Below are 24,971 nucleotides of genomic sequence, written 5' to 3' on the forward strand. Positions count from 1 at the left end.
TACATTTAGAATTTCTAAAAATATTCAAATGATTCTTATATTCTTATTAAATTATTTTTTAAGATGAAGCTGAACTTGTATTTGCATTATTTGGTGGTAATATAACATTATTTACATGTCTTTAATTTTTATTCATAAAGAAAAATATCCATAATATCCAGATGTGAATGGTTCAAGTAAGAATACAGAATATGAATAATATTACCCAGTTAGCATAAGGAAGGAAGAACTAACAATAATAATAATAATAATAATAATAATAATAATAATAATAATAATAATAATAATAATAATAATAATAATAGCTTTACCCTGTGAGCGTCATTTTTTAATTTTTTTTACACACAATCTTGACCAATGTAGTTGACTCTGACAGCCATTTCTTCCAGGCGTATGAGAACGAACGCACCTGCCTTCTTTGTCAAAAGCACGCACTTTCTCGCGTTGTTTTGATCCAGCTGACCGCTATCCGCAGAAAGAAATAAACCAGGCTAGGCTAGAAAGACAGAGAGTTTGGATTCCGTAGAGCAGAGACACGGACCGTGTGGACTCTGAGGGACTGACGGCGGGGATCGGACTGGGGCGACTTTCCCCCCACGGCGATGCTGAGCGCCACATCCAGCTAGCACCGTCCCGACAGAAAGGGACCGAAGTGGATGGAAATCCGACAAAAGGCGACGCCGTCCGGGGAAGGGTTAGCTTAGTTTAGATGTTATTGTCAGCTAAAAACAAACCCACTTGGTCGCAATGTCCTGCACTGGGAACCTGGTTTGGGATGTTAATAAACGTCTGATTGGATACGGGGAGCCTAACTCCATCAGAACCAGCTATTTAGGTAAGAACCAAACACCAAGTCGCTATGCTAACGCTGACATATGTGACAGGACGTGTGTTGATTTGTTTGTTTTTAGCTGAATCGGAAGCTGTAGAGTTTTGCTGTTCCTCAAATCAAATTAAGCTGTGTATTAACCGGGATCTTATTCTGCTATCTAACACAACAATTTAGCCACTTTATTGAGGTTAAAGCTGGATGTTTGCCGATTTCCAGATCATTTAGCACTTCAGATTACAGTATATATTTAATCCATAACACAGTATCTATGTGCCAGGCAACAGATTGGTGATATTACAGTACTCTGGGATGATCTACTTTCATGATCACGGACAATTAACAGCTTGAGACATAAAGTAAACATCTATGTCAGATCTCTGGAGTATTTCAGCACTCAAATGTTGGACTTTATTATGAAAATTAGTTGTCCTTGTGTTTTAACAGAACTTAAACTTGTTTTGTGTGAGAAATGTATCGCGGATTATGTGGAAAACGATTTGTAGAAACCCTCCAAAGGCATCTTACCAAGACAAACAAAAACAACAAAAACATTTTAATTTGTTGATTAAAAATTAGATAAAAATGTAGTTTGTGTGTTAAGCAGATTTGATTTATATTGCCATTACAGATCTCCTTCAAATATTAAACATATCTTACAAATAGCAAAACAACTGAAACATCCAGAACCAGTATAAAAATCTGGGCTTGTTTTGACAAATCTGCACTAGAATAATGAGAATATTTTATACACTTTTCAAAAATGTTTTTTTTTTCTAATTGGGAATTAAAATCTTAAAATTTCTTTCTGTAGCAACAGGTGGGGGAAGGGCAGCCTTACTCAGTTCTCCTGACAGCTAAAAAGATAAAAAACTAATTTAAATCCTGTAATTTACAAGAATGAACAGGGAAAGAGAAGAATATAAATTATATCACAGACATTCAAAAATGTAACTTTTGCGGAACTGGGAAATATTTAAAGGTTCAAAGTAAAGCAAAACTAAAATTAGTTAAACAATAGTTAAAAAAGAAGTATTACATGCATTTTTCAGTTAAAGTATATACAAAGCATAAAGCAACCAGCTTATCTATTTCCATTTTTAGGTTTTGTTAAAAAGGAGAATAATAAAATAAATTTAATGGTAAATCTAAGGTAGTAAATTGTGCCTTCAAGATTGTTGGAGCTATCATTTGGAAAGTTATACAGTAATAGTTTCGGAAAGTACTGGAAACCGGAGCAGGCAGATTACATTAGTGAAACGAATCTTATAGAACATTGTTTAATTTGATTTAGGATGCAGACAGGAAAAAAAAAAGACTTCCAGAAAGACTGAAACTTTATGCTTCTGTAACCTGATGGTTTATTGCTTTATTAGATTTTGATAAAAGTTTTAGAATAGCCAACTCCTATGTTAAAGAAAATGTCAAACTGTTTTAGTCTACAGCCTAAAATTATTTAAAATGTAACCATTTATTGTGTTTCTTCTGCATTTGAAAAGAATTTTAAAATGGGGAAAAAAACCCAGAAGATAACATAATAGATTTCCATTTCTGTCTGCCTGTATTGGAAGTTTAACAGTTTTTGGCATTTTCTCTGTGCTGTATGTTGAACCAGATCAGTCCTCACTAATATCTCTATTTTGACTCTTCTAGAGCTTCTTGTGCACATAAAATAATAAAAAAAAGGTTTGAGAAGACAATTTTTCTGCTGCTGAATTAAAGCCTCACCTGCTAAGCTTTTGGGTAATCTAACGTTAGAAGTTTGTCTTTTACTCGTATTCCTCTATCATATCCACATTAAGGATTAAAACATGTAAAGTCAGCTGCTGAACACGGTTAATCTTGATTGAAATTCCAGCTTTAGGTCCTTTGAGTCCATCACAGCATCATTTGCACGCTCGTGCTTTGGTTGGTATTGAGCAGCGCAGATAAACCAATCAGTAAAGATGGCTGCCGTTGGGAGAAGCAGTCGATCTCCAGGACTTGTTGTGTCAAACCGTTCAGTCGGAGGCCTGAGTGCGGAGATATGAGCCTGTTGAGGTGGAGCTGGTGCCTCAGAGGTTTAGTCAGCGCCGTATTTAGCCCATCCGAGATAAAGTCAGAGCCGGGTCTGTGCACGCGAGGATGCATGCAGGGATGTGTGGGTCACACCTCTTATCAGATATATTTAGTGTTAAGAACGGCGCATCAGGAGGTGAAGCGGGGAGATAAGCTGCGAAGCTGAAAATACGGTGGGATTTGAGTTGGTTCTTTTGTGATTTCAACCAAATGGATTGTTTGATGTAAGAAAGGGAGTAAATTCATAACAAATGCTTCTATGAGCAGGTTTATTTGCTCATTTTCTTCACCTCCACTAAGTTAAAAAGTTTTTTTTGTTTTGTTTTTATACTAATGACTGGGATAAACTTAAATTTGCAGTCTGCTTGAATGCAATTTCTGTTGGCATATGATATTTCCAGAACCATCCAACCTCACTGTATATGTCCAAAATATATGTGGACACTAGGGACGGGTTATATATAGACTTAAATGTCAGTATTTTGTAGCGTATTTCATGATAATGATAAAAATCCTGATAAAAAGAGTTTAAAAATCAATGTCAGTCTGTTTTTTTTTTTACAATTGCTTGTATGCCTGACTACATGTCTCTGTTGTTAACAAGCCAAATTTTCTTAAAAACAAAATAAAAGAAAAGCCAAGAGAGTAAATTAAAATTTTTCAGGACAGCAATTACATTAAATGGTGCAATTCTATCGCTAAACGCCACACAGTAACAGCATTTATCAATATTTCTAAATGTATTGATATTTATGGCTAATCTCGTATGACCAACAGTTGATGGGGAAAAAATATTAGAAGTAAAAATCCCAACAATAATTTCAGCATTTGGAGACTCAAAGTCTGTCGAAATAAGAAGGAAATTAATTAACCGCATGATAAATGAAAATGAGGTTGATAATTCTCATTTGCATGATTTATTTATTTTTATTTATTTATTTTGGTGCATTAGTCTCTACCAGGTCCTTTTGCGAACAGCAGTTGTGTTTACAAAGACTTAAAATGTCTTCCAGTTTCAGTGTTAAATGTTCATCAAAAATGAAAAGTTTATTGAGCTTTGAGAATGCATACTTGCATTATTATGCCATTACTATTATACTACTTGAAAATGATATCAAAACAACAATATTATTGTTTATCTTAATTACTTCGACGACTATTTATCGTCCAGCAATACTAGAGGGCAACTTCCCTTTAAAGCCAGATGTAAGTTTTTACTGGCTGAGAAGTTAAAGCTCACAGAAAATAGTTAACAATGGGGAAGAAAGAAAATAGGAAAATTATTAATCATTATGTCATCCTTGCAATTAGAGGAACAATAAGTATTTTGAACAATACATACTTTTTACTCTCAACTAACTCAGAATACAACCGTTTTTTTTTTAAATTATGAACAAATACCTATTTTTGTGTGAATTTCAGAATTTGTCAGTCTTTATAATAATAAATGCCGTTGGACATTCTGGCGTCTCCAACATGGCAACGTTTTCAGCACCTTCACATGTGACATGCCTCTCCACGTCGCCCGGATTCCTGAATTTTAAACCCGTCGATGCAGGTCCAGTTTTCCGTCTGAGCAAACGGCAGCCGCAGAATTTCGCAGCTTAAACTCAAAGTCCAAAGCCGACGTCCCCAGACTGATCTCGGGAACGTGGCGGCTTCCTCGGATCCAGACAGAACTCGGCTTTTAAACCGAGAACTGAGATCACACCGTCCTCCCTCTGCTTTCTCGCTCTCGTTCTGCAGCAGCAGTATTTCTGCAAACAAGAATAATAATCCAGTGCACTCCACTCTGATTTATTGCAAACATTAAACGTGTCAAAGTGTTCCCGACTCGAATGAATGTCAGTAGGTTCTAAAAGCGTTTTTGTCTTTTCTGCAGGTAGGAGAGAATTTGTCCAGAGGCTGAAACTAGAAGCGACTCTCAACGTCCACGATGGTTGTGTAAGTGTTCTTGCATTTCTGAGTCCGTTTTTATGAGTTTATTTTGTCTTGACGAAAACCGCACAGCATGTTGTTTTCCCCTCGGTCGGTATGTAAACCCGAGCGGAGCTCTGGCTGCAGGTCAGGTGGTTGATGCCTGCAGGAAACCTGAAGCTGACGGATCAGTCACACAGCGTCTCGTGACGCCATCAGGCAGGACTTCAGCCCGACCAAAACACCGCAGCAACACTCGCACGACCTAACAGAGCTGCCTACCTTTTTTAAAATGTATTTTTACTTTTCTTTTTTTAACCTTTAGCTTGTTCTTTTTTTTTTGGTTTGTTCTTTGCATTGTCAGGTTGTATACGTTGTCTTAAAAGTGAGCATATTCTTTGAAAGTTTCCACATTGCATCTCAAATTTCATTGTATTTAATATTTACAAAACACAAAATACTGAATGACGGATGATTTTCAAGTTTGTTTGTTTTTTTTAAAGAAATCTAAAAGCTGAGGTCTGCATTTGCATTCATCCCTCTTTTCAGATTCTCTTAAATCGTGGCTCCAGTGCCGCAAGTAGCTCTTATTTTGCCTGAAACAATGCAGAAAAATATAGATAATATATATAGATATGACAAATGCAGATTTCAGCAGTTTTTATTAGTTTTTTTTTGCATGGAATAAGTCCTGCATTAAATTTTCACAAAAGAATGACACAAGTATCAGTAATATTTGTTATATATTTTTTCCTCAATTCTTTGGAAACTAGGTGCTTTTTGTAAGTGATTTATGTTTTTCTTTCTTTAAAAACCTAAAAAAAAAAACTGTAATCCTCTAAAAACAACCACAAATTTCCTATTGTAGACATTTACTTAAATATTTCAGATTGTCTTTTGACAACAGATTAGGCAACGTCCACGACTCTAATTTTTTATTTTTTTTAATTCAGCTGGACTGAGGGCAGAAATGGCTCTTTGGTTGTACAGGAAACTTTTGGCTCGTATGCAAAGAACTGCATCTTGTGGAAATTAACACTACATTACAAACATGGTGGTGGCAGCATCATGCTGTGGGGACGGTAGTCTTCTGCAGGGACAGTGTGGCTGGTCACATTTTATAGGAATATGGAGGATTATGGAAGGAAAACTGCTAGCAGAGTTTAGACTCGAGGGAGTTTAACCTTCCAGTGTGACATGCAGCATTTTTAGAGGATCATTTAATAAAAAATATTCAAGAAAAAAACATTTAAAAATATAATTATAGCTGTTTTTTTATGTAGCTTAAAGGTTAATTAATATGTTTTTATTTAAAGAGGTTTCTCTTTTTGACTAACTGAAACATTTAATCAAATGGATTAACGGTTCCAGTTAATCCATCTGATTAAATGCACAAGTCTTTAATATTGCAGAGATGAAGCCAAACCAGTCATTAACCCTCTTTTGACCACGCCATCTGCTTCTCGTTTGGTCATTTATCACACAAACACCCAGGATTACTGAAGTCATAGGAGCATGTAGTATATATTACTACTTATATAGCCTTTTTTATTTGACAAATCCGGTCTGTCTAAATATAGGAGTGTAGGCAGTCGCAATCTGTGGTGTTGCTGTTCCTTTAAATGTGTTGAATCAGAACATATGCTGAGCGAGACGATGTGCATTCAGTAATGGGACCAAATGAAGTTTTTGGGCTCTGGGATTTTCTCTCCTTTAGATTTGAGTTTTTTCAAGGAAACACGGGAATATTACTTTAAATGTGGCGCGGAAATGTGACACAAAAGTTAGTTAGGAATTTTAATTTTTTTGCAAAATGACTCTTTATGCAGCTTTGTTATAAACAGAGGCTATTGGATGAGATGAATATTTGGTAGCTGCTTTAATTACTGGCAAAGAAAAGATACTTCCATAAACTGCGCTGTCTTTCAGTGAGCCTTTTTAGCAGGAGTTGCTTCATGATCAGATTTTCTTCTCATTTTATTAAGAGCAGTGTCGTATGTTTTGGTGCTTTTGGCCTCGAGCAACATGATTCTATTTACAGGTAAAATAAGAAGTCAGTGTTTGTCCTCTCCGTGTTTGAAATTGATGGAGAAATGAAAATATCAGCCAATTAAAGTTCGACACGGAGAAAGAAATGAAATGTGCAAAAATAGGTTTCATTAAGAGTTTTGACAAAAAAAACATGTTTTTCTGCTAAAACCAGCTCCTCCTCCACTTTGAGGTGGATTTTTATTTTTATTATTTGTGGACTGGAAAACAGGAAACCAGATGATGGTTTAAGACGCTCAAACACAACAAAACAGGAAGAAAACATGCAAAGTAATTTTAATTCATCATCAGCGACAGAAACTGATTTACAGGAGATTCCCAGTGAACACTCGGGCAATAAAAAATAGTCAATGCCGTGTTTTTAAATAATAATAATTAAAAAAAACCCGTCATAATAAACGAAACCCTTGATTTTTCACTGGAATCGGCTCATTTCTACTCATCAGCGAGTTTGAAGCGTCGACCGCTGCAGAGGTGTGGGTTTTGTTTTGCAGCGCAGCTCTGAGCCCGGAGTGATCTCACTGATTGCAGCGAGCCGCTCTGTCACGACGGAGCGCCGAACGAGGCTGTGGGTCGTAATGAAATATTGATCCACAAACACACAGAAAACAAGCCGAGCTTGACGCTTTGTTCTGTTTCTGCTGCTGGGAACGTAGAACCTGGGAGTAAATCGCTGCTCAATTATTGTTGGTGTTCAGCTAAATATGAGCAAAACACAAGTATAAATCAAGGATTTGAGTGAAAATGTAGAAGCTGAATTTGATTTAGAACTTCATCTTTCTTTTATTTAAAAGGGTAGATTTTTATTTTTTTTGCCCTGTTTGGTTTAAAATGATCTTTTTTAAGTTTAAAATAAATCTCCTTTTGGACTAATAAAGTGGACTAAGGGGTGTGTAAACATTTTTGGCTGTGTCATCATTTATGATTGGTATTTTGATTTTCATACAGATAAGAGGAAATAACTAACTTATTTTAAGTGTTTTCTTCCACATATTTCATCATCCCCATCGAAATCTGTTTGCTTAGTGTGCAAAATCAGACATGTTAAATGGTTACATTTTCTTCTCTTTTGTTCATTTGTGAAACACAAAAGTGTAATTAATTGTCAGATTTGAGGCGCTGCTGTGTTTCCTTGCATGTTGTTTTTATTTAAAGATCATTGTGGATATTTATACCAACTAAATTCAATTTGTAAAATTTAAATTTGATATTTGTGGCTGTCCACACAACTAAGCGGACGGTTATTTGGTTCAAACAAGAAAACGAGAAACAAAAATATCTTTAAGATGATAAAGAAATGTAATTAGTCTCTGTCTACGGTTTTGAGTCTTGTCTCCTTTTGCCAGAATGCGGTCATCAAGTTTCCCAATTGGTTTTCTGTCAGCCCTCTAAACACTTTCTTCCTTCATCTCCTCTCAGGTCAACACAATATCCTGGAACGACACAGGCGAATACATCCTGTCGGGGTCAGACGACACCTTTCTGGTCATCACTAACCCGTACAACAAGAAGGTTGGTCGTAACTTGTGAAGTTTTCCACTGTTACGGAAACAATCGGAGACAAATTGAACCTCAAAAAGGGGGCGCTACGTCTCACTACTTTTCACACAACTTACTTACTTTGCTGTTGGAGCTCATCAAATGCAGCTCATGTGAGCAAGTTATTGCAACAGGAATATAAAACATATTTAAATTCTAAAATATGATGCGGCACTGAAGAAACAAACAAACCTGTTAGATTTTCTGGTATGTTTCGTTTTACCGTTTCAATAGTTTACGATTGGTGCTGAGGTGAGCGGTAATCGTCGTTATTTCTGCTAATCATGACGACTTTCCTCTTACAGCAAATGAAAACATGACATTTAAGATTAGGATATTATATTAGACCAATAAAAAATATTTTTTAAAAGAGAAATGTGGGTCTGTGGACAGTACCTGTGTAAAGGTTATTTTTTAAAATACACTTTTAATGTGACAAACAAGCAAGCCTCATCGGAGTGAATATTCAAATTTGTCGAACGTGACTGTGCTAAGGAAAAGGATATAAGCTTCTGAATTTGAGAAAGGTTTAGATGATTCAATCTTATTTAGCAAAATGCTCTAACGTAGACAATATTTACTCTGATTTAATGTCAGACAGTAAGAAAAAGAAGTCTCTCTACAGCGCATGCAAACATCAATCTCCTTTGGAATAAAAGGCTGCAATATGCAGACAGTTAAACATTGCTAAAATAATATTTAGAAACAATTAAGTACTGCGTGTGTATCTAAAAAAAAAAAATTGAAAGTTTAAGCTGAACAGGAGCTTTAGGTACCACAAATTCACCATAAATGTCCTCTGGTATTTCCCCGTCTTCAGGTGAAGAAGTCGATCCGCTCCGGCCATCGAGCGAACATCTTCAGTGCGAAGTTCATGCCTCACACAAACGATCAGGAAATCGTCTCCTGCTCCGGAGACGGCATCATCTTCTACACCCACACCGAGAAGAGTCCCGAGTTCAACAGGCAGTGTCAGTTCACCTGCCACTACGGCACGGCTTACGAGGTGCCCAACGGAGACGCGGCTCCGCCGACAATAAAATGCCACATTACCATAACGACCTCTGCTCTGACTTTGTTTTATTTTATTCCTCTCAGATTATGACTGTACCAAATGATCCCTACACATTCCTGTCGTGTGGGGAGGACGGCACAGTGCGGTGGTTTGACCTTCGCACAAAAACCAGCTGCACTAAAGAAGACTGCAAAGATGTACGCTGGCAACCGGGCTGGTTTTAGTTCTAGTAATATCAGTAGAAAGTTACATAAATAAGTGAGCGTTTACTAAGTCCTCGTAGTGTCGGAGGTCAGCCTTGTGGCGCTGTTGCTTCTTTCCGAAGCACTTCGGCAAACTGTTTTCTTGACTTCAGTCCAGGCTGCCTGGGATGCAGAAACCTTTGCGTGGCTGTTGTCTCATGTTTCGTTCTTCAGATCAGAACCCGTGACCTTAAAACTGCTTGAATAGTTTTACCAGGTGGCGTCGTCGTTGCCTTGCTGCTGTTCCTTATGAGAGGAGATCCGTCGGTGACTAATCTGAAGGAGGACAAACAACCAAGCGTCATGTTGGCTCGATTAGCTCGACTTGCGTAGTGAAGTCCAGTCTTTCAAAAGACGTTCAGCCATGTTTATCTGACGTTTTTTCCGTTCCACATTACCAGAAAAACGACTCCGAAATGTAAAAACGATCACACTTACCAACCTTGATATTTTTTAGATGCTTTACTTTGAGATTTATCCCAGTCTGGAGACGTTATGGATAAGCTGAAAGCAGACGTTGGAAATTAAAATTTTGGAAAATGAACCACTTCACATTTAAAAAAAAAATTATGTATCGTGATGCTTTGCACAAATTAGCATGCTGATTATTTCATTGTAGCTTTTGTAATTTAGTCTGTGCAAACATGTTTACTTTTCTCCTGTTCTCTTTGATATTAACCAACAATTGCTGCCCTCTAACCAGTCCTTTATAACATACATTTTGCAAACACTGATGCTCTGCTTTGATATGTTGTGCAGCTTTACCAAAAAAAAAAAAAGAAAACGGCCCTTATCTACATATTTCTTTGCTTTAGTTATAAGACAGTGAATTTGTCTAGCTTTTTAACTTTTAGAAATGTGTATTTGTGGCTACATTAAAGCACTACAAGGTCGCTCTTCCGGTTTTATAAAATCTTGTTCCAGTTTAAACACATCAGCTGAAAAGAAATTATCACAAGTTGGTCATCTATGCTTTTTTCTTTTTCTTACAAAAGCTTATAAGTGGAATCCATTTAAGTGTAGGTTTATTCCTCTGCTGTACCTGCAAGCCAGTCTCACTTCCTGCCTGCAGCAGGCTCTGCAGGGAGTGAGACTCTGGATGTGTATTTATATTTTTAATTCCATGTTTTTTTAATATTTTGGATCGTAAGCTTTATTGAACAGATTACCAGTTTATATCGTTCTGAGCTTCACCTTGTGGCGTTTGCTTTGATCCCAGGACATTCTGATTAACTGTCGAAGAGCGGCGACCTCCATATCCATCTCACCTCTGGTGCCGTACTACCTGGCTGTGGGCTGCTCAGACAGCTCAGTGCGAATCTATGACAGACGCATGCTGGGAACCAGAGCCACAGGTAAACTGCCCCTGTTTCGATTCTTTGTGTTTATGTTGATTTCAGTAAGATTTAAAGGTAACATATTATGTAAGTTCACAGTTTGTGCTTCCATTTGGGTCTCGACTGTTTCTGAACGCAGAAACGCTCAGCCATTTTGTGGCAGTAAGTTAATGTTTTATGGTCTCTGGAAAATGAGGCATTAAAAAAAAACAACAACAACTGTTAAGTTAGATTTTACGGTAACCTACCAACCCCAGCAAAGCCCAGCTCGTCACCTAGCAACACAAGTGGAGCACCAGCATATTTGGTCAGCTGGCTTTACTGCTGCATGCGCTATACAATGGCTGCTGGAAAAGATAAGTGTTTTGTTGTTGACTTACCATACAGAAATCACTTACTGCATCCTTGTTGGTTGTGCAGTAGGCTCCACTTCTGCTTTTCAAAGATGTACAAATGTATTGGTGTGTGGTAAGCTGCAGCTTATTTGGATTTTAAGTGCCAAAGCTGCTCTTCTCCTGTGGTTTTCAGACTAATAAAGTCTGTCTCTGCATTGTTTGAGTAATGCTTGTTGAGTAATACATGTGGGGGAAAAATGAAGGCAATCAAACTCTAAGCTGCTATTTCACATCTGATTACTTGGACTAATTAAACGGATGGTCTCGTCTTCAATATATCTTCCCTTCTTACCCAGGTAACTACATGGGCCGGGGAACGACGGGCATGTGTGTGCGCTTCGTACCTTCCCACCTGTCCAACAAGTCGTGCAGGGTGACGTCTCTGTGCTACAGCGGGGACGGTCAAGAGGTGCTAGTCAGCTACTCCTCAGATTACATCTACCTTTTCAACCCCAAAGATGACCAGGCCCGAGAGCTCAAGGGCCCGTCGGAGGAGAGGAGGGAAGAGGTGAGGCCACACTGCGATGCTTTGTAGCTTTTGTTGTTTTGTTTTTTCCTTCTTTTCAACACTCTGTTAGAAACATGCTAGGAACATTTTGTGGTCTTCTTTTACACAGCAGCATCTGAATGTAGTGTTCATTTCTTACAGGGAAATTTTCCTTTTTTTTTTTTGTTGCATCATCTATTTCTGTCAGGAAAGCTTTTTATGTTGTGGCTTTATAGAACGATTCTCCATGGTTCCTACACAGTCTGGAAAAGCATGGAAGTTAGGCATTTTCAAGTTCTGTATAAGTACTGAAAATGAAAACTAAGTATGGAAAAAAATATTTAAAATTCCAGATAATTTTTCCTAATCAGTCATTTAAACTTTGTTTCCGTCAGACTGTCTGTCTGCCCTTTCGTCCATCTGTTTATCCATCCATCAGGTTTACACAAGAGCAAGTATGCATACTTATTTCCAGTTAAGTCATCAAAGTGTCATCATCGATTTCTAGTCTTTGGTTACTGTAAAACTTTTTTTCTGTTGATTTTATCCCATTCAGACGCCTCAGATTTCATCAGGTCAGACGATTTGTTTGAGAGAAGAGTTCAGGGTTACTAAAGCGGCAGTACGATGCAGCACATAAAATGTAGCACTTTCCCTCACAGACGCCATACGGATGGAACAAAAGCATCGTTCTTGCTGGAACTTATTCACACTTATCTCCTGGAAGTCTGGCTCGATCTCACAGCTTGAATAAACGTGTCTCAACCTGCGGAAAATAGTTTCGCTTTTTAAAATAACTTCCTTCCTTCCTCTCTCTTCATATTTAAACGGCTATTTGCATATTATTTGAACCTTCTTCCCCTGGTAGCAACTTCCTCACCGAAGAGTGTCGGTCCCTCCTGTTAGTGCTCAGGTACGGAGGGTTTATTGGTTGGGGGGAAAAAAAAGAGTCGCATTTTTTTGAGCTTGCAGCGAAGAATTGGAAGAGCACCGAGGATCATTTCTTTCCCACTGTGTGATGTTGGTATGAAACTGTGACAACCAGTGAGGAAATCTGTGCTGCGGTTGTTCGTCTAAATGTGCCTGATCATGGTGCCTGGGTTTCAGCTGTGTCGAGGTGCACACACTCACACATTCCTTTCCAAATACAGCGGCCGACGCAGACGGCGTTCCTCAACCCACTGAAATAGCCTGAGCTGAGGCGTACGGCGGGGACGGGGGGGCGCAGACGCCTCTCTTATCTGTCTTTCTCCTCCACCTCTGACCTCATTTAGTCCCTGGTCTTTTTCTTTCTCATTTCCTCCTCCTGTCTCGTCCCGTCCGCGCTGCTTCTCGCCACCTGTCAGGACCCTGATGACATTTCCTGTGCGAAGCAGCCGAAAGTCCCCCCCCCCACTAAGACCTTGACTTTCTATTTCTGGCTCTCGGCCTGTCGTACCGCAAAGCATCCGAGGGACTGGAAAAAAAAAAAAGGGGCAGCCTTAGTTGTGCTGCCAGAGGGGTGGGAGAGGGGGACGCCGACAGAGACGGGCAGTGTTTTGCTTTGGCAGCAGAGTTATTTTTGACTGTGCTTTGACTAACAAACCGCTAATCTTTGGCTGCGTGCGTGTTTCCACAGCTGAGGCAGCCTCCGGTGAAGCGGCTCCGGCTGCGGGGGGACTGGTCCGACACCGGACCCCGAGCCCGTCCAGAGAGCGAAAGAGAAAGAGATGGTAAGATCACGGGTTGTTCTGCTCCTCGTTTAAAGCAGACCTCTCGCATTTTGGGAGAGAGCGCCAAAAGCCTGCCCAAATGTTTTCATTCACACTTTCATCTTCTGGGTCTCGAGCAACAATCCCCAATAAACCCAGACGATTGTCTAATAGATCCTCATTAGCTATTACCTTAACAATGGCTACACTTCCTGGAGTTCACGTTGCAAAACAACAGTTATGCACATTTAATATGACATTTATAACATAAACATAACATAAATATACAGTTATGACACTTTACATGATAAAATAATTCAGCACGATAATCAAACAAGTTGAGCAACCAGAGTAGCTTTCCATCAAGATGTGATGCAAATAACATGAACCTGTACAATGATTTGCTGTTGTGCATGAATAGCGTTCTTTAGCAACCAGGGCAACAAAATTTTTTTTTTTTTTTTTTGTCAGAAATATAATTGTTTTTAGCTCAGTACCTTGAATTTATTAAATCAAGAAATAGTCACTTAGCTTGTTGCATCTTTTATTATCTGCTTTTTGTCACCATCAGTCTCCTGGTATAAATCGTGTTTGGTTTTTGTTGTTGCTCCATAGCTCTTCTGTGAAATCGCAAACTATGATTTCCACAAAACTCTGCATATTTCAGTAGCCGCTCTCAATTATTATCTCTGATTTTCTCTGGTGTTGTGGCTGAAATATCTCTATATATATATATATATATATATATATATATATATATGGAAGCATTTACATCCGTCCATGACAACTCACCACGTGAACACACTTAATTACGCTAATTGCTTTTCTTATTAAATGGAAACATTGCTATTACAAAAGAGTGTTTTTTGTTTGTTTGTTTTTTCTTATTTGACATAATCTGAATATCGGGAAAGTTTTGCACACATTTGTAAAGGAAAAGCTGCTAATGGTGTCAGTTTTTAAAACACGGTATCTCCTTCCTGGTGGGACCTTCTCGTTCCACAGCAACATGAAACCTGCTTCACTGTGGACAGTCAAACACAACGTTGTCAAGGTCAGGAACTGGGTTGGGGCAGAGCCTGGCGTAGTGGTAGATCGGGCCCCAGATGTTGGGAAGCTATTGGTGCTCAATGCAGCCGATGGAGAAATGCTTTTCCCGTCTGAAAGCCGTTTTCTGTGATGTACCTGTATTCACAGAATACAGGTGATTCTGCTCAAATAACATTTGAGCAGAATCAAATGTTATTTTGAAACGATTCCCCTCCTCTCCCGCTTTAGGGGAGCACAGTCCGAACGTGTCCCTGATGCAGAGGATGTCGGACATGTTGTCGCGGTGGTTTGAAGAGGCCAGCGAAGCTCAGAGCAGCAGAGGAAGCCGACCTCAGGCTCGACCCAGAGGTGAGCTCTCGCTTTTTAATTCCTTCTTAGTTTAAGTGTGTTGTATAATATGAAAAAAAAAAAATTCAAAAACTGCAAAATTGTGATGTGTTTCAGTCTGAAGCTTAGTCTTTCATTCAGTAAGTGTGCTTTCCTGAGTTATTAATCTTGTTTATATTATTTGTTTGCCTCATTTCCAGGAACTGCTGTCCGGCCCGAGGGCTCGGCAAACACTCCTGCCGCCTCGGGTGCAGACTCCACCCAGGAGTCCGGGGCCCCTGAGAGGCCTGCGGAGACAGACTCCCTGGAAGTCCCTTCCAGTACCGCAGCCACGTCCGAAGCCCCGATGTCCAAATCCACTTCCTCTTCCTCCTCAGGGTTGTCATCAGCCGTCACTGCGCCTCCTACTTCAGGCTCGTCCTCAGTAGAGAGCTCGGCCCCGTCTTCTTCTCCTCTTACCTCCTCCCCTGACTCGGAGCAAAGGAGTCAGGGGGACACAACCGGGACGGCCACGCCCACGGCCACGCCCACCTCTGAACCTGCGCAATCGGGTGAGAGTTTAGTTGTACTCCGACTGGCGTCACTGTAGTTCAGTGTGAAGGCATACTGTTTACAGAGCCTCGCAGAAATATTCGCACCCTCTGAAACGTTTCACAGTTTGTTACAGCCACAAACCTCACTGTGTTTCATTTGCATTTTTTTTTTTTTGGGAAACAAATGAAAATCTACTTATGTTTGTTGGGAAAACACCATCTCCACTATGAATACTGTGATGCTCTTCTTCAGCGGATAAAGAGAAGCTCGTCAGAGCTGACGGGACCTGAATGGTTTAGATCAGGGCCTTAGACTTGTCTCCTGTAGCAGTCTGTGCTTCAGCACAGCTTTCTGAGACCTCTGGGTTAGACTAACCCAGAGGTCCATTCAAAGTCCAGACCTAAATCTAGTTGAGAATCCGTCCAGTCTGACTAAGTTTGAGCTATTTAACATTTAAGAGCTTTTTTTTGGGGGGGGGGGATTAATTTTAAATGTAAAAAGAGACGTGTCTCTGCCTGTGGGGCGAGACGACGTTCTGCAAAGCGTCGATTCAGGGGAGCTGAGTAAGACGCTCACCACACTTACACAGACTTTTTTTTTCTTTTGTAATTTAACTAATGAACCGTTCCCAGTAAAATGCATCATAGTTTGTGGTTATGTAACGAACTGTAATGGCTTAAAGGAGTGCGAGTGCTTCTGTAATGCAGTACGTGCGATAATGGATCTGTGAGTGTGTTTGAGCGTCTGGTGTGTTTGAGCGTCTGCTTTGGAGCCACTCCACTCTAGAAGCAGCAGCAGCAGCAGCAGCAGCTTCACCTTCTTCTCCTCCAGCATCCTGTTGTCCCTCTCTTTGTCCCTCTGCTTATTTCCTCCTCCTCCTCTTCTTCCTCCTCCCCTCTCTGTCCTCCTAATGGCTCATCCACTGTCCCTGTCTCCCCTCTGCCTCTCCGTCAGAGTACGGTCCTCATCGGCTGCCCATAAGTTTAGTGTGTAGGCGTTTGCAGAGGTTGCTTCGGCTGGCCGACCCCCCGGGACTGGGTCAGCGAGCGACCGCTTCCACTTCCTCCGCAGCCTCTGAGCGAAGGGCTACCTCAGCCGCTGCTGCCTCCTCCTCCTCCTCCGCCGCCGCCTCTGCTGCTCCGAATCAACCCCATACAGGTTAACCTGCAGCAACGCCTGTCGAGTTCTGTGTCTGAGCTTCTTCATGTAACCGTGGCAGACATGTTTTGTTTGCAGACTCACTTTGGCTCCAGAAAATCCTGGTCTTGCTAGAACCCAGCACTAACCCCCGCCACCCTCCCCGTCTAATGCACCGTGCGTTTTTACAATCCCATAACCGCCAGCAGCTTCTCCGCTCCCCTCACCCACTAACGCTCTCACTCCCATCCTTTCCTCGTTGCTTTGGGTTTTCATCTGCAGACTCTCTGTTTGGAGTGGCCCCAGCGGTTGTGAATCTCTGATTGGTTTTGGTTCATGTGGTTGTTTCCCCGGTTGATGATGAAGATGCGTTGATGATTGGCTTCTTTACTGGCTTCCCTCCCTGTGGTTTGATCACTTCAACATGAAATTAAAGTCCCTGTCAAACATGAAACTTCAAGCACCAAATTTGTTGAATGAAATTTGGACTACAGCTCATTGTTATTCTGACTTTTAATTGATTAACTGGAAAAAAGGGGAACGTTTTGCAGATTTTTCATTTTGCCACTTGAGCTTATTTTCTACAATATTATAAATGCATCAAAAGTACAAATAATTGATTCAGTTCCTTTTTTAAGTAAGAAAATAAGCATAGTATTGCCTGAAATGCAATAACAGCATTTCTTTATTGTTCACTTGGTCATTCGTAGCATCGGTAGCTGAAAAAATATTTCTGACATCAACATGTTGAAGTTGATGTCAGTTCTTAAAATCAATACAGTAGATCTGGTGATTATTTGTTGGATTCACTGATTAATAACGGGACAACAAAAGGTGTCCAGATTACATTTGTTTTAAGAGTTTGAATCGAGTAAATAAAAAATTATGCCATTTGAGGAGTTCTAGACAGAATATATTTTTAGATGATGGTTTTCGTTTATCATAAATCCAAGGTGTTTGTATTTTTTGTACAGTTTTGGCATAATTACGCCTTTTGAATGCGATCCTTTTTTTGGATTTAGCGACTAATCGATTGCTAAATTAGTTGATGATGATTTCAATAATCAATTCATCTGGTTAATTATTTCAGCTGTAAATAAAATCATGTCAGCGTAGTGAGTTGTCTTGCGGTGGACTGACAGCTCAGCCGAGGTCAAAGTTCAAACGAACGTTTTGTGTCTGATTGGGACGTGTATTGGACGCCTGGTGCTGCATTTTGCTTTCGCTCAGCTGTCATGTTGTCGTTATTCCAACATTTGCTGGATATAATTACCTTTTTTTTTGGGGGGGCTGGGGGGGAAAATAATAATTGTGTAGCCAGCAGACTGCAGTACATACAGACCACTAATGTTTATCAAGATGAATAATTCAGCGGCTCGCAAAAGTATTTACACCCCTTGAGCCCTTCCACATTTTGTCACCTTACAGCCACATTAGAGGCAGTGAAAGAGTTTAGAAAGTGTTCACCGCTCAGCCGTCGACATGCACAGGAGCCAGAGCGGAGTGGTTGGATCAGAGCATCTTTTTTTTTTTTTTTTAAATGGCCCAGTCCAAGTCCAGACCTGAACATAGATGAGAGTCTTTGGCGGGACTTAATTAAAGTTGGGCATTCCAATGTGAAAAAGTTTAAGGGTTATATTAATACTTTTGTGAGTTGCACAGTTAGCAGATGTGGACTCGGATTTTGTTGTTTCTTTTCAGGTTTGCTCATCTCCCTCTTTGTGCTTCGTAAAAAACAATCTGCCACAGCACCAACATGTGGCTGCGTACGCACAGTTTAACTCTGTTTAACTCGAATGAAGTTTGTGAAGCTTAAGCATCTTGAGCGTGTGAGCGTTCGCCTTTGAACTCCTTGTTAAGTGTTTAGTTTGTGTGGTTTGTGTTCCAGATTCCCCTTCGTCTGTGGTAAACAAACAGCTGGGATCCATGACTCTGGATGAACAGCAGGGTGCGTCTCTCCATCCTTCCTCTGTTCTCTCTCTCTCTTTCTCTCTCCGTCTCAGACCGCGTCTGTCCTGTTTGTCTCGTTTCAGCTCTGTCTCTATTCATCCTCTTGTCCAACACCTACATGACTTTTAACATGCAGAAAGGGGGAAGATGAATTTAATTACTAGAATGAGATGTGTGGATTTTGAAGCAGATTTTTTCCTTGAACCTGTCGAAGATGCAAGAGATGCATTTCAAAACGTTTCCTGACAAATTAGTTTGTCAGGGTTAATAGTTGGGCTCCAGCCTTATGTCTTACCACGACCTAAACAACTGACAGGCATTTCCTTTACTATATTTTTATTTAAGGATGCAGACCTATTATAAAAACAAATGTATTAGTAGGTGTAGTAGAGTAATGTTTGCTGCTGATTCAGTGTAAATGACAGCCTTACTTTACACTTTCTGTCTTGATTTGAGGATTTGACCCTCTAACACACAATTAATGTATTTAACTGGCTCGTCTGAACTTCTGTTGGCCACTAGGTGTCACCAGAAACCCCAACCGCAAATAAAAATAGATGTTAAGCGCAGAGTTCATGAGAAATAATCATTTCTGGTAATAAGCTAACCAGCACAGTGACTGTTAAATGTCTTATATGACTGTAATATACATCTGAACATGACTTTTACTTATTTGGCTGCTTTTATTGCTGCCGCCCTCTGACTGTTAATAAAGTGCCACTTATATAGGCTCACAATAACAATGTGTTTTGATGAGTTCTGCAGTTTAGAAATGTTAAATAAATAAAAACAGTTTCCAGTTTGTTTTTGCACAAACTCAGTCTGAGTTGAAACATTTTTGAATAATTAAGAGTTAGATAATCTAGTAATAAATCTTCACCTTTGCACATGCATTGTAAGTTCTAAGATTGTTTTTCAGACTTTATTCTTCTTAAATTTAAACCTTCTTCTCCAATAGTTGATGAACCTTTTTGTTTTTTGCTTCGTTTTCTCTGGGTTATGTTCTCAAAACCTTTCAGAATAGTTTTTCTTTACACATTTCCAGCGCTCTTCTGCTCATTCTGCAAGCGTGAGAACTTCAACCGCCGTTGCTTTCCTTTTCGTTTCTCCCGTCAGGAGCACCTGAGACTGCGGGTTCGAATCCCGAGGAATCGGTTACCGCAGCAACCAGCAGCAACCCCACTCCCACCCCAACACCCACCCCGTCCAGCACCCGACCCAGCGCAGCAGAGCCGGTCCTCAGCCTGCACTACAGCTCAGAGGGAACCACCACCAGCACCATCAAGCTGGACTTCACCGACGAGTGGTGAGAGACGAGCAGAGGAACGGTTTCTGTCCAGACTTTAAGTCGCGTCAAACTACATCGGCAATCGCTCGGTACTTTATTAACGTGATAAAGGACTCGGATACAAGATCAGATTAAAATAAGTAACAAACGGAGTCGATGTGCCAAGAGAGCTTTAGAGTTTGTGTTTAAAATCAGATCAGCATTGATGCCCTGACGGTGTTTTAAATGAAAAAGACGAAGCAAGTAACTGATTGAAAGAAGGAATTGTGTTTTTAGAGAAACATGTGCTCAGTTTAATTTAATAATTTGCCAAAACAGTGCAGCACTGACCTGTGGTTTCTCATTAGGAAGTGTTGAAAGTCTTCTTCATGATCTGCTAGTGTCTCCACCGGCACTTTGGCTTTTTTTCCCCCTGATCTAAAACTAAGATTTTGGATTCGTTAAATGATTGTAAATATTTCTGCCTTGTCTGTCTCCGTTTTGACGTTGAGCATAGAGAGCGTTCCTCCTCCTTTGTCAACCATAAAGAAATCCAAATATGTCATAACGGAGCAGTTTTTTTTTTACCCAACATTCAGCCACAGTAGTTTTAATACAGAATGTTTCGCAGGAACATATTGTGGATTATTTTGACTGATTGTTGCTAAAATCAGTGAAACCTTCAGAGATAAAGAAGGAGTCAGGGAGATGCGACTCTTGGACCCGTTCCGTTTGCAGTAATGAACTGATTCTGGGTTTGAACAAGCCAGATGATTCCAGCTTTTTTTTTTTTTTTTTTTAACCTCGAAGATGTCGCATCTTTGACTCTGTAGATCACTTGGACTTTATTCCTACTTAAATGAGTTCGGACTTGTTTCTGGTCATAGGAGTTAAGTTAAGATGTATCTTTCGGTCTCAAAACTCCATCCTTCACCACGTTTCGTCGGTTTCTTCATGGTAAAACAAGTTTTTGTTTTTAAGTTGGTCATTGTTTAACTTTCTCTCCACAGGAGCAGCAGCACGTCCAGCTCGATGGGCAGCGGAGTCTCCAAAACGTCCGAAGCCGTGGCGCCAAAGAGCCAGGAGACTCTGTCAGTGGAGAGTTCGGTGTCGGAACAGGGTGATTCACATAACTTCAGCATCGTGGACGCAGCTGCACAGTGTTCAGTGCCTTGCGAAGGTTCTGATGCCACTCGAGCATCGTCACCGTTTGTCACAACCGGAAACCTCAGTGGCTCCTCTGGCATTTTATGCGAAACAAACACAGAGTTGTATTTAATTAGGAAGCTGAGAGCCAAATGGATGCCACTTTAAAAAAAAATAAATAAATAAAAAAAAAGAAGGAAATTGCTAAAGAAAAAAAAAACATCACTCTAAAAACCACTGTTTGTTTTTCTGGTTGCTTCACAATTATGCAGTTTGTTGGTTTCTCACATCAGAAACCAGTAAAATACACCGAAGGTCGTGACGCGACGTCTTAAAAAGCTCGACTGGTCTGAATGCTTTCAGCTGGCTCCACATCCTCAAATTTATTCCACATTTTGCTGCAGAACAAATTGGACCATGTGTGACTTCCTGTGCTCCTCAGCTCCCTGCGAGTCCTCTGGGCAGCACGGTTTGGCAGCAGCCACATCAGAGTCTCCGCGTGACGCCTCCGGCTCCCTCAGCGTCTCCACGACTCGGGTTCCCGCCGAGTGGGAATGCGCGGGGTCTCCGCCGCAGGAGAGGACTCAGCCAGAGGGCTCCGAAGACCCGTCAGGCGACTGCAGGAGGGCGGAGCCTGCCGGGGAGGAGGGCGTGGAGGGTCAGAGCCAGCCGGCGCCTAGCAACCAGGACTCCGACGACAGCGACGACGATCCCATCCTCATCCCGCCCGCCAGATTCAGAGGGCAAGGGCAGAGGTACGTAAAGGAGGCTCCACCCGATTCAAAAAATAAACAAACAAATAAATCATCTTTGCACTTTTTAAGGATAGATTTTCTGATTTGAGTTTTGTGCTTCCACACTCACTGTTTTCAAACGAATGTAGATTTAATTCCAGAGGATCTGCAGTAGGAGATAGGATGATCAGGTAACACGCTCGCTCTGGAAACCTAAAAACAAGCTAACACTGGAGCTGCGTGATCTGCTGCACAGCATCTAAAGCCACAAGCACCACAAAGTGTTCAGCTAACCTCTTATTTTTGTTGTTTTGTTTGTTTTGACTTGGTTTGACTCGAGCCATTAATACAAAGAGCTGAGTATGGGGTGTTTGCATGCAATCACAAACGACATGAATAAAAAAACACCACGGCTGAATTTATCGTATCTGTATGCATGACAAAAGATCCTATAAAGTACTCTAGTGGTCGAGATGTAAACATCTAGAGTAAATCAAATCTTGAGTTTGCGAATGTTGTTTTTGAGTTATTTAACTTTCGTGGGTTTCTTTCCTTTTCCTTGCCAGGCGCTCTGCAGCAGCTCGCATCCAGGAGCTGTTTCGCAGGAGAAAGGAGAGAAGAGAGATGGAGGAGAGCGAAACTCAGAATATCAGGAGACCGTCGGTGAAAATGGTTTACAAGGGCCACCGCAACTCCAGAACAATGGTAAGCATTGGCCCGGTCGAACCGATCAACACACCTGATGAACAGAAATGTTAGGTAAAGCCGTTAGTTTTATCTCGACGCAGACAATCAACGCATGTTGAAAATCAAGGTTATTTATCCGTTTTCGAAAGCTAATCCGTCTTTACGACTCTCACAGCAGAAGGACTCGAGACGCCTGTAATGTTTAGGTTTCCTGTGTGACGTTTGAGGTGCTTCTCGCCCTCGTGTCCAGATAAAGGAGTCGTGTTTCTGGGGCAACAACTTCGTGATGAGCGGCTCGGACTGCGGACACATTTTCATCTGGGACAGACACACCGCCGAACACCTCATGCTGCTGGAAGCCGACAACCACGTGGTCAACTGCCTGCAGCCGCACCCGTACGACCCCAGTGAGTCCAGTCAGGGTGGTGGTCGGCGCGCAGAACGAGACGAAAGGAATGCAGCCGTGTAATTTAGTACTTTTATGCTTTGTTTTTTTTTTTTTTCAGTTTTGGCTTCTTCGGGGATAGACTATGACATCAAGATTTGGTCACCACTGGAGCAGTCTTCGTCTTTTAACAGAGTGCTTGCTGAGGAGGTATAACAAATTATATACGGTGACTTAGAGCTGGGCGATTTTGCTTGAACATAATATCACTGAGTCATGTTTTCTTGATCTGTTTTCTAAAAAAAAAAAGAAATGATAAATGACAGGAAATATTTCCAGAAAATTGTTTTATTTCAGTTAATTCTTCTGTGAATTAGTTTTTTTTTTTTTTTTTTTTTTTGCTGTTTAGTTACAAGAATGCAGTCATAATATTAGCAGATTAAGGATGCAGTTTCACCACAAGAATGTCTAAAAATTAGTTGGTTTTTTTTGTTTTCATAAAATTACTACGACCATATTCTGGTAACATTAAGACTTTATTCTAGTATTATTTTAACTCTATTCTATGTAATATTATGACTATTTTCATAAGAAAAAGCTCTTGACCTTTTTTGTTGTTGAGTTTATCGTAATTCAAAGAAACAAAAGCGGTGAAGAATGCTTGTCAAACAAGATGGCTGCCCTGGGCGTGCTGACATCACTTTGAACTTTTGGAAGAACTTCCAGAACGCTCTCTTTACAGACATAAATCTAAAAATGTTGAATATTATTAAAAAGTTCAATGCTCCTGCCACTAGTTTCAGAAAATAAAACTCATATATTTAAAACCACTCTTATCTTCTCATGAAAAGGTCATAACCCGCAACGAGCTGATGCTGGAAGAAACGAGAAACACAATCACTGTCCCGGCCTCCTTCATGCTCCGAATGTTGGCGTCCCTCAATCACATCAGATCAGGTAAAGCTCATCGCAGACGACCCGCGGAGCGTCGCTCGTTCTCCTGTGTCAACTTTTCCTTTTCTTCTTCTTCCTGTAGATCGCCTGGAGGGCGATCGGTCTGAAGGATCCGGTCAGGAAAACGAGGAAGAGCAGTAGCCAAGTTGGCATTTTATTTTCATGGAAAAAAAAAAAAAACAACAAAAAAACAAACAAAACAAAAAAACACCTTTTGTTGTTGCTGTATAGCACTTGCAAAGAACCCCCCGAGATTTGTACTAGTAGAATACTTCCTTTTGGATATTAGTGTTATTTCTAGGCCCTTGTGTTATTTTTTTTTCTTTCTTTTTTAAAGAACTTTCTTACTGATGTTTCTGTATGAGGATAAACTACACCTGTGTGACTGCAAAAAGGACGCCAGTATGGGTATATAAAAGTGTGTGTCTAGAGTGCTAATCACAGCGGCTGGTGTGAAAGGATGTTAAAGTGCAATATTATTTGTTTGGCGAAGGCGAGAGTTGGATCAGTGTTAATGTTTGACATTTTTTGAATTTGTAGCAATGAAATGTTGACGTGCTGCTGCAGCACTTAAAGCATGTGAATACAGACTTTAATTAAAATACAAAAGGCTTTAAATCTGTTGTTTTGTAGAGTTTGGACGGAAAGAACTGTGATCAGCGACGAGAACGCGGCGGTCGGTAACAGAGCAGCCGCTGAGCTGCTGTTTTTTTTTTTGTTATTGTTTTTTTAGCAGCTGTTGTCTGAACGCAGGCTCTGTCTCTGGGAAAATATCGAAAGCTGAAGTATTTCTCACTTAGCTGCCCTTTTTATTTATTTTTCATGCATTAAACGTGTTTGTTTGCTTTCTTATTTGACTTGGGTTAAAAAAAAATGTTTAAGAGTTTTACTCTGATAAACTCTACAAAAGGTTTTTTGCTAGAGACGGAGCGTTAAGTTATTGTGACCGATCGAGCTAATATGGCCAAATGCACAATAAACAGAGCTGTAACATCAGTCAGATGTATCCCCAACTGTAAGATGTGATTTGAGTTTTTTTTGTTTTGTTTTGGTCCAAAATCAGCATCAAACTTCGTTTAAACATTTAGCTTAATTAGATAGAGGCCTGCATTATTGTTGACATCCCTGGTAAAGATGTACAAGAAACACTTTAAATAACTTCCTCTGTTGTTGCAGCATCATAAACAGTCCAAAGATTGCATCTTGACGTTCGTCTTACTGTCCAAAATATAAACACGTAA

The 24,971-nt window shown here is 40.3% G+C and overlaps 1 protein-coding gene across 4 annotated transcripts; it reads left to right on the top strand.

Annotated features, from left to right (window-relative positions):
* Nucleotides 1-446: 446 nt before the first annotated feature.
* On the top strand, nucleotides 447-24,749 carry dcaf6 (ddb1 and cul4 associated factor 6). 4 transcript variants are annotated; one of them, XM_008435105.3, is made up of 21 exons: nucleotides 447-835; nucleotides 4,770-4,831; nucleotides 8,273-8,365; nucleotides 9,213-9,398; nucleotides 9,491-9,604; nucleotides 10,869-11,004; nucleotides 11,678-11,889; nucleotides 13,487-13,580; nucleotides 14,838-14,957; nucleotides 15,137-15,487; nucleotides 16,425-16,628; nucleotides 18,496-18,555; nucleotides 19,674-19,863; nucleotides 20,835-20,944; nucleotides 21,413-21,725; nucleotides 21,854-21,895; nucleotides 22,271-22,409; nucleotides 22,642-22,798; nucleotides 22,898-22,986; nucleotides 23,628-23,733; nucleotides 23,813-24,749. In XM_008435105.3, exons 1-21 carry the CDS (start codon nucleotides 748-750, stop codon nucleotides 23,869-23,871), a joined length of 2,925 nt encoding a protein of 974 aa, XP_008433327.2. In that variant the 5' UTR covers nucleotides 447-747; the 3' UTR covers nucleotides 23,872-24,749. The 4 variants fall into 4 exon arrangements, with proteins under 4 accessions (XP_008433327.2, XP_008433336.2, XP_008433342.2 ...); XM_008435114.3 differs by lacking the exon at nucleotides 21,854-21,895; XM_008435120.3 differs by lacking the exon at nucleotides 16,425-16,628 and having other exon boundaries at nucleotides 448-835.
* Nucleotides 24,750-24,971: the final 222 nt, after the last annotated feature.

This window comes from Poecilia reticulata, chromosome 2, assembly GCF_904066995.2.
Source record: "Poecilia reticulata chromosome 2, P_reticulata-male-v2, whole genome shotgun sequence".
Taxonomy (NCBI): domain Eukaryota; kingdom Metazoa; phylum Chordata; class Actinopteri; order Cyprinodontiformes; family Poeciliidae; genus Poecilia; species Poecilia reticulata.

Excerpts from the sequence above, each read along its gene's own strand:
- dcaf6 (XM_008435105.3), top strand. The coding sequence starts at position 748 with ATGTCCTGCACTGGGAACCTGGTTTGGGATGTTAATAAACGTCTGATT. Across the intron at positions 13,581-14,837 it reads GAGCGAAAGAGAAAGAGATG|GGGAGCACAGTCCGAACGTG; the intron begins GTAAGATCACGG and ends CTCCCGCTTTAG. Across the intron at positions 19,864-20,834 it reads CTGGACTTCACCGACGAGTG|GAGCAGCAGCACGTCCAGCT; the intron begins GTGAGAGACGAG and ends TTCTCTCCACAG.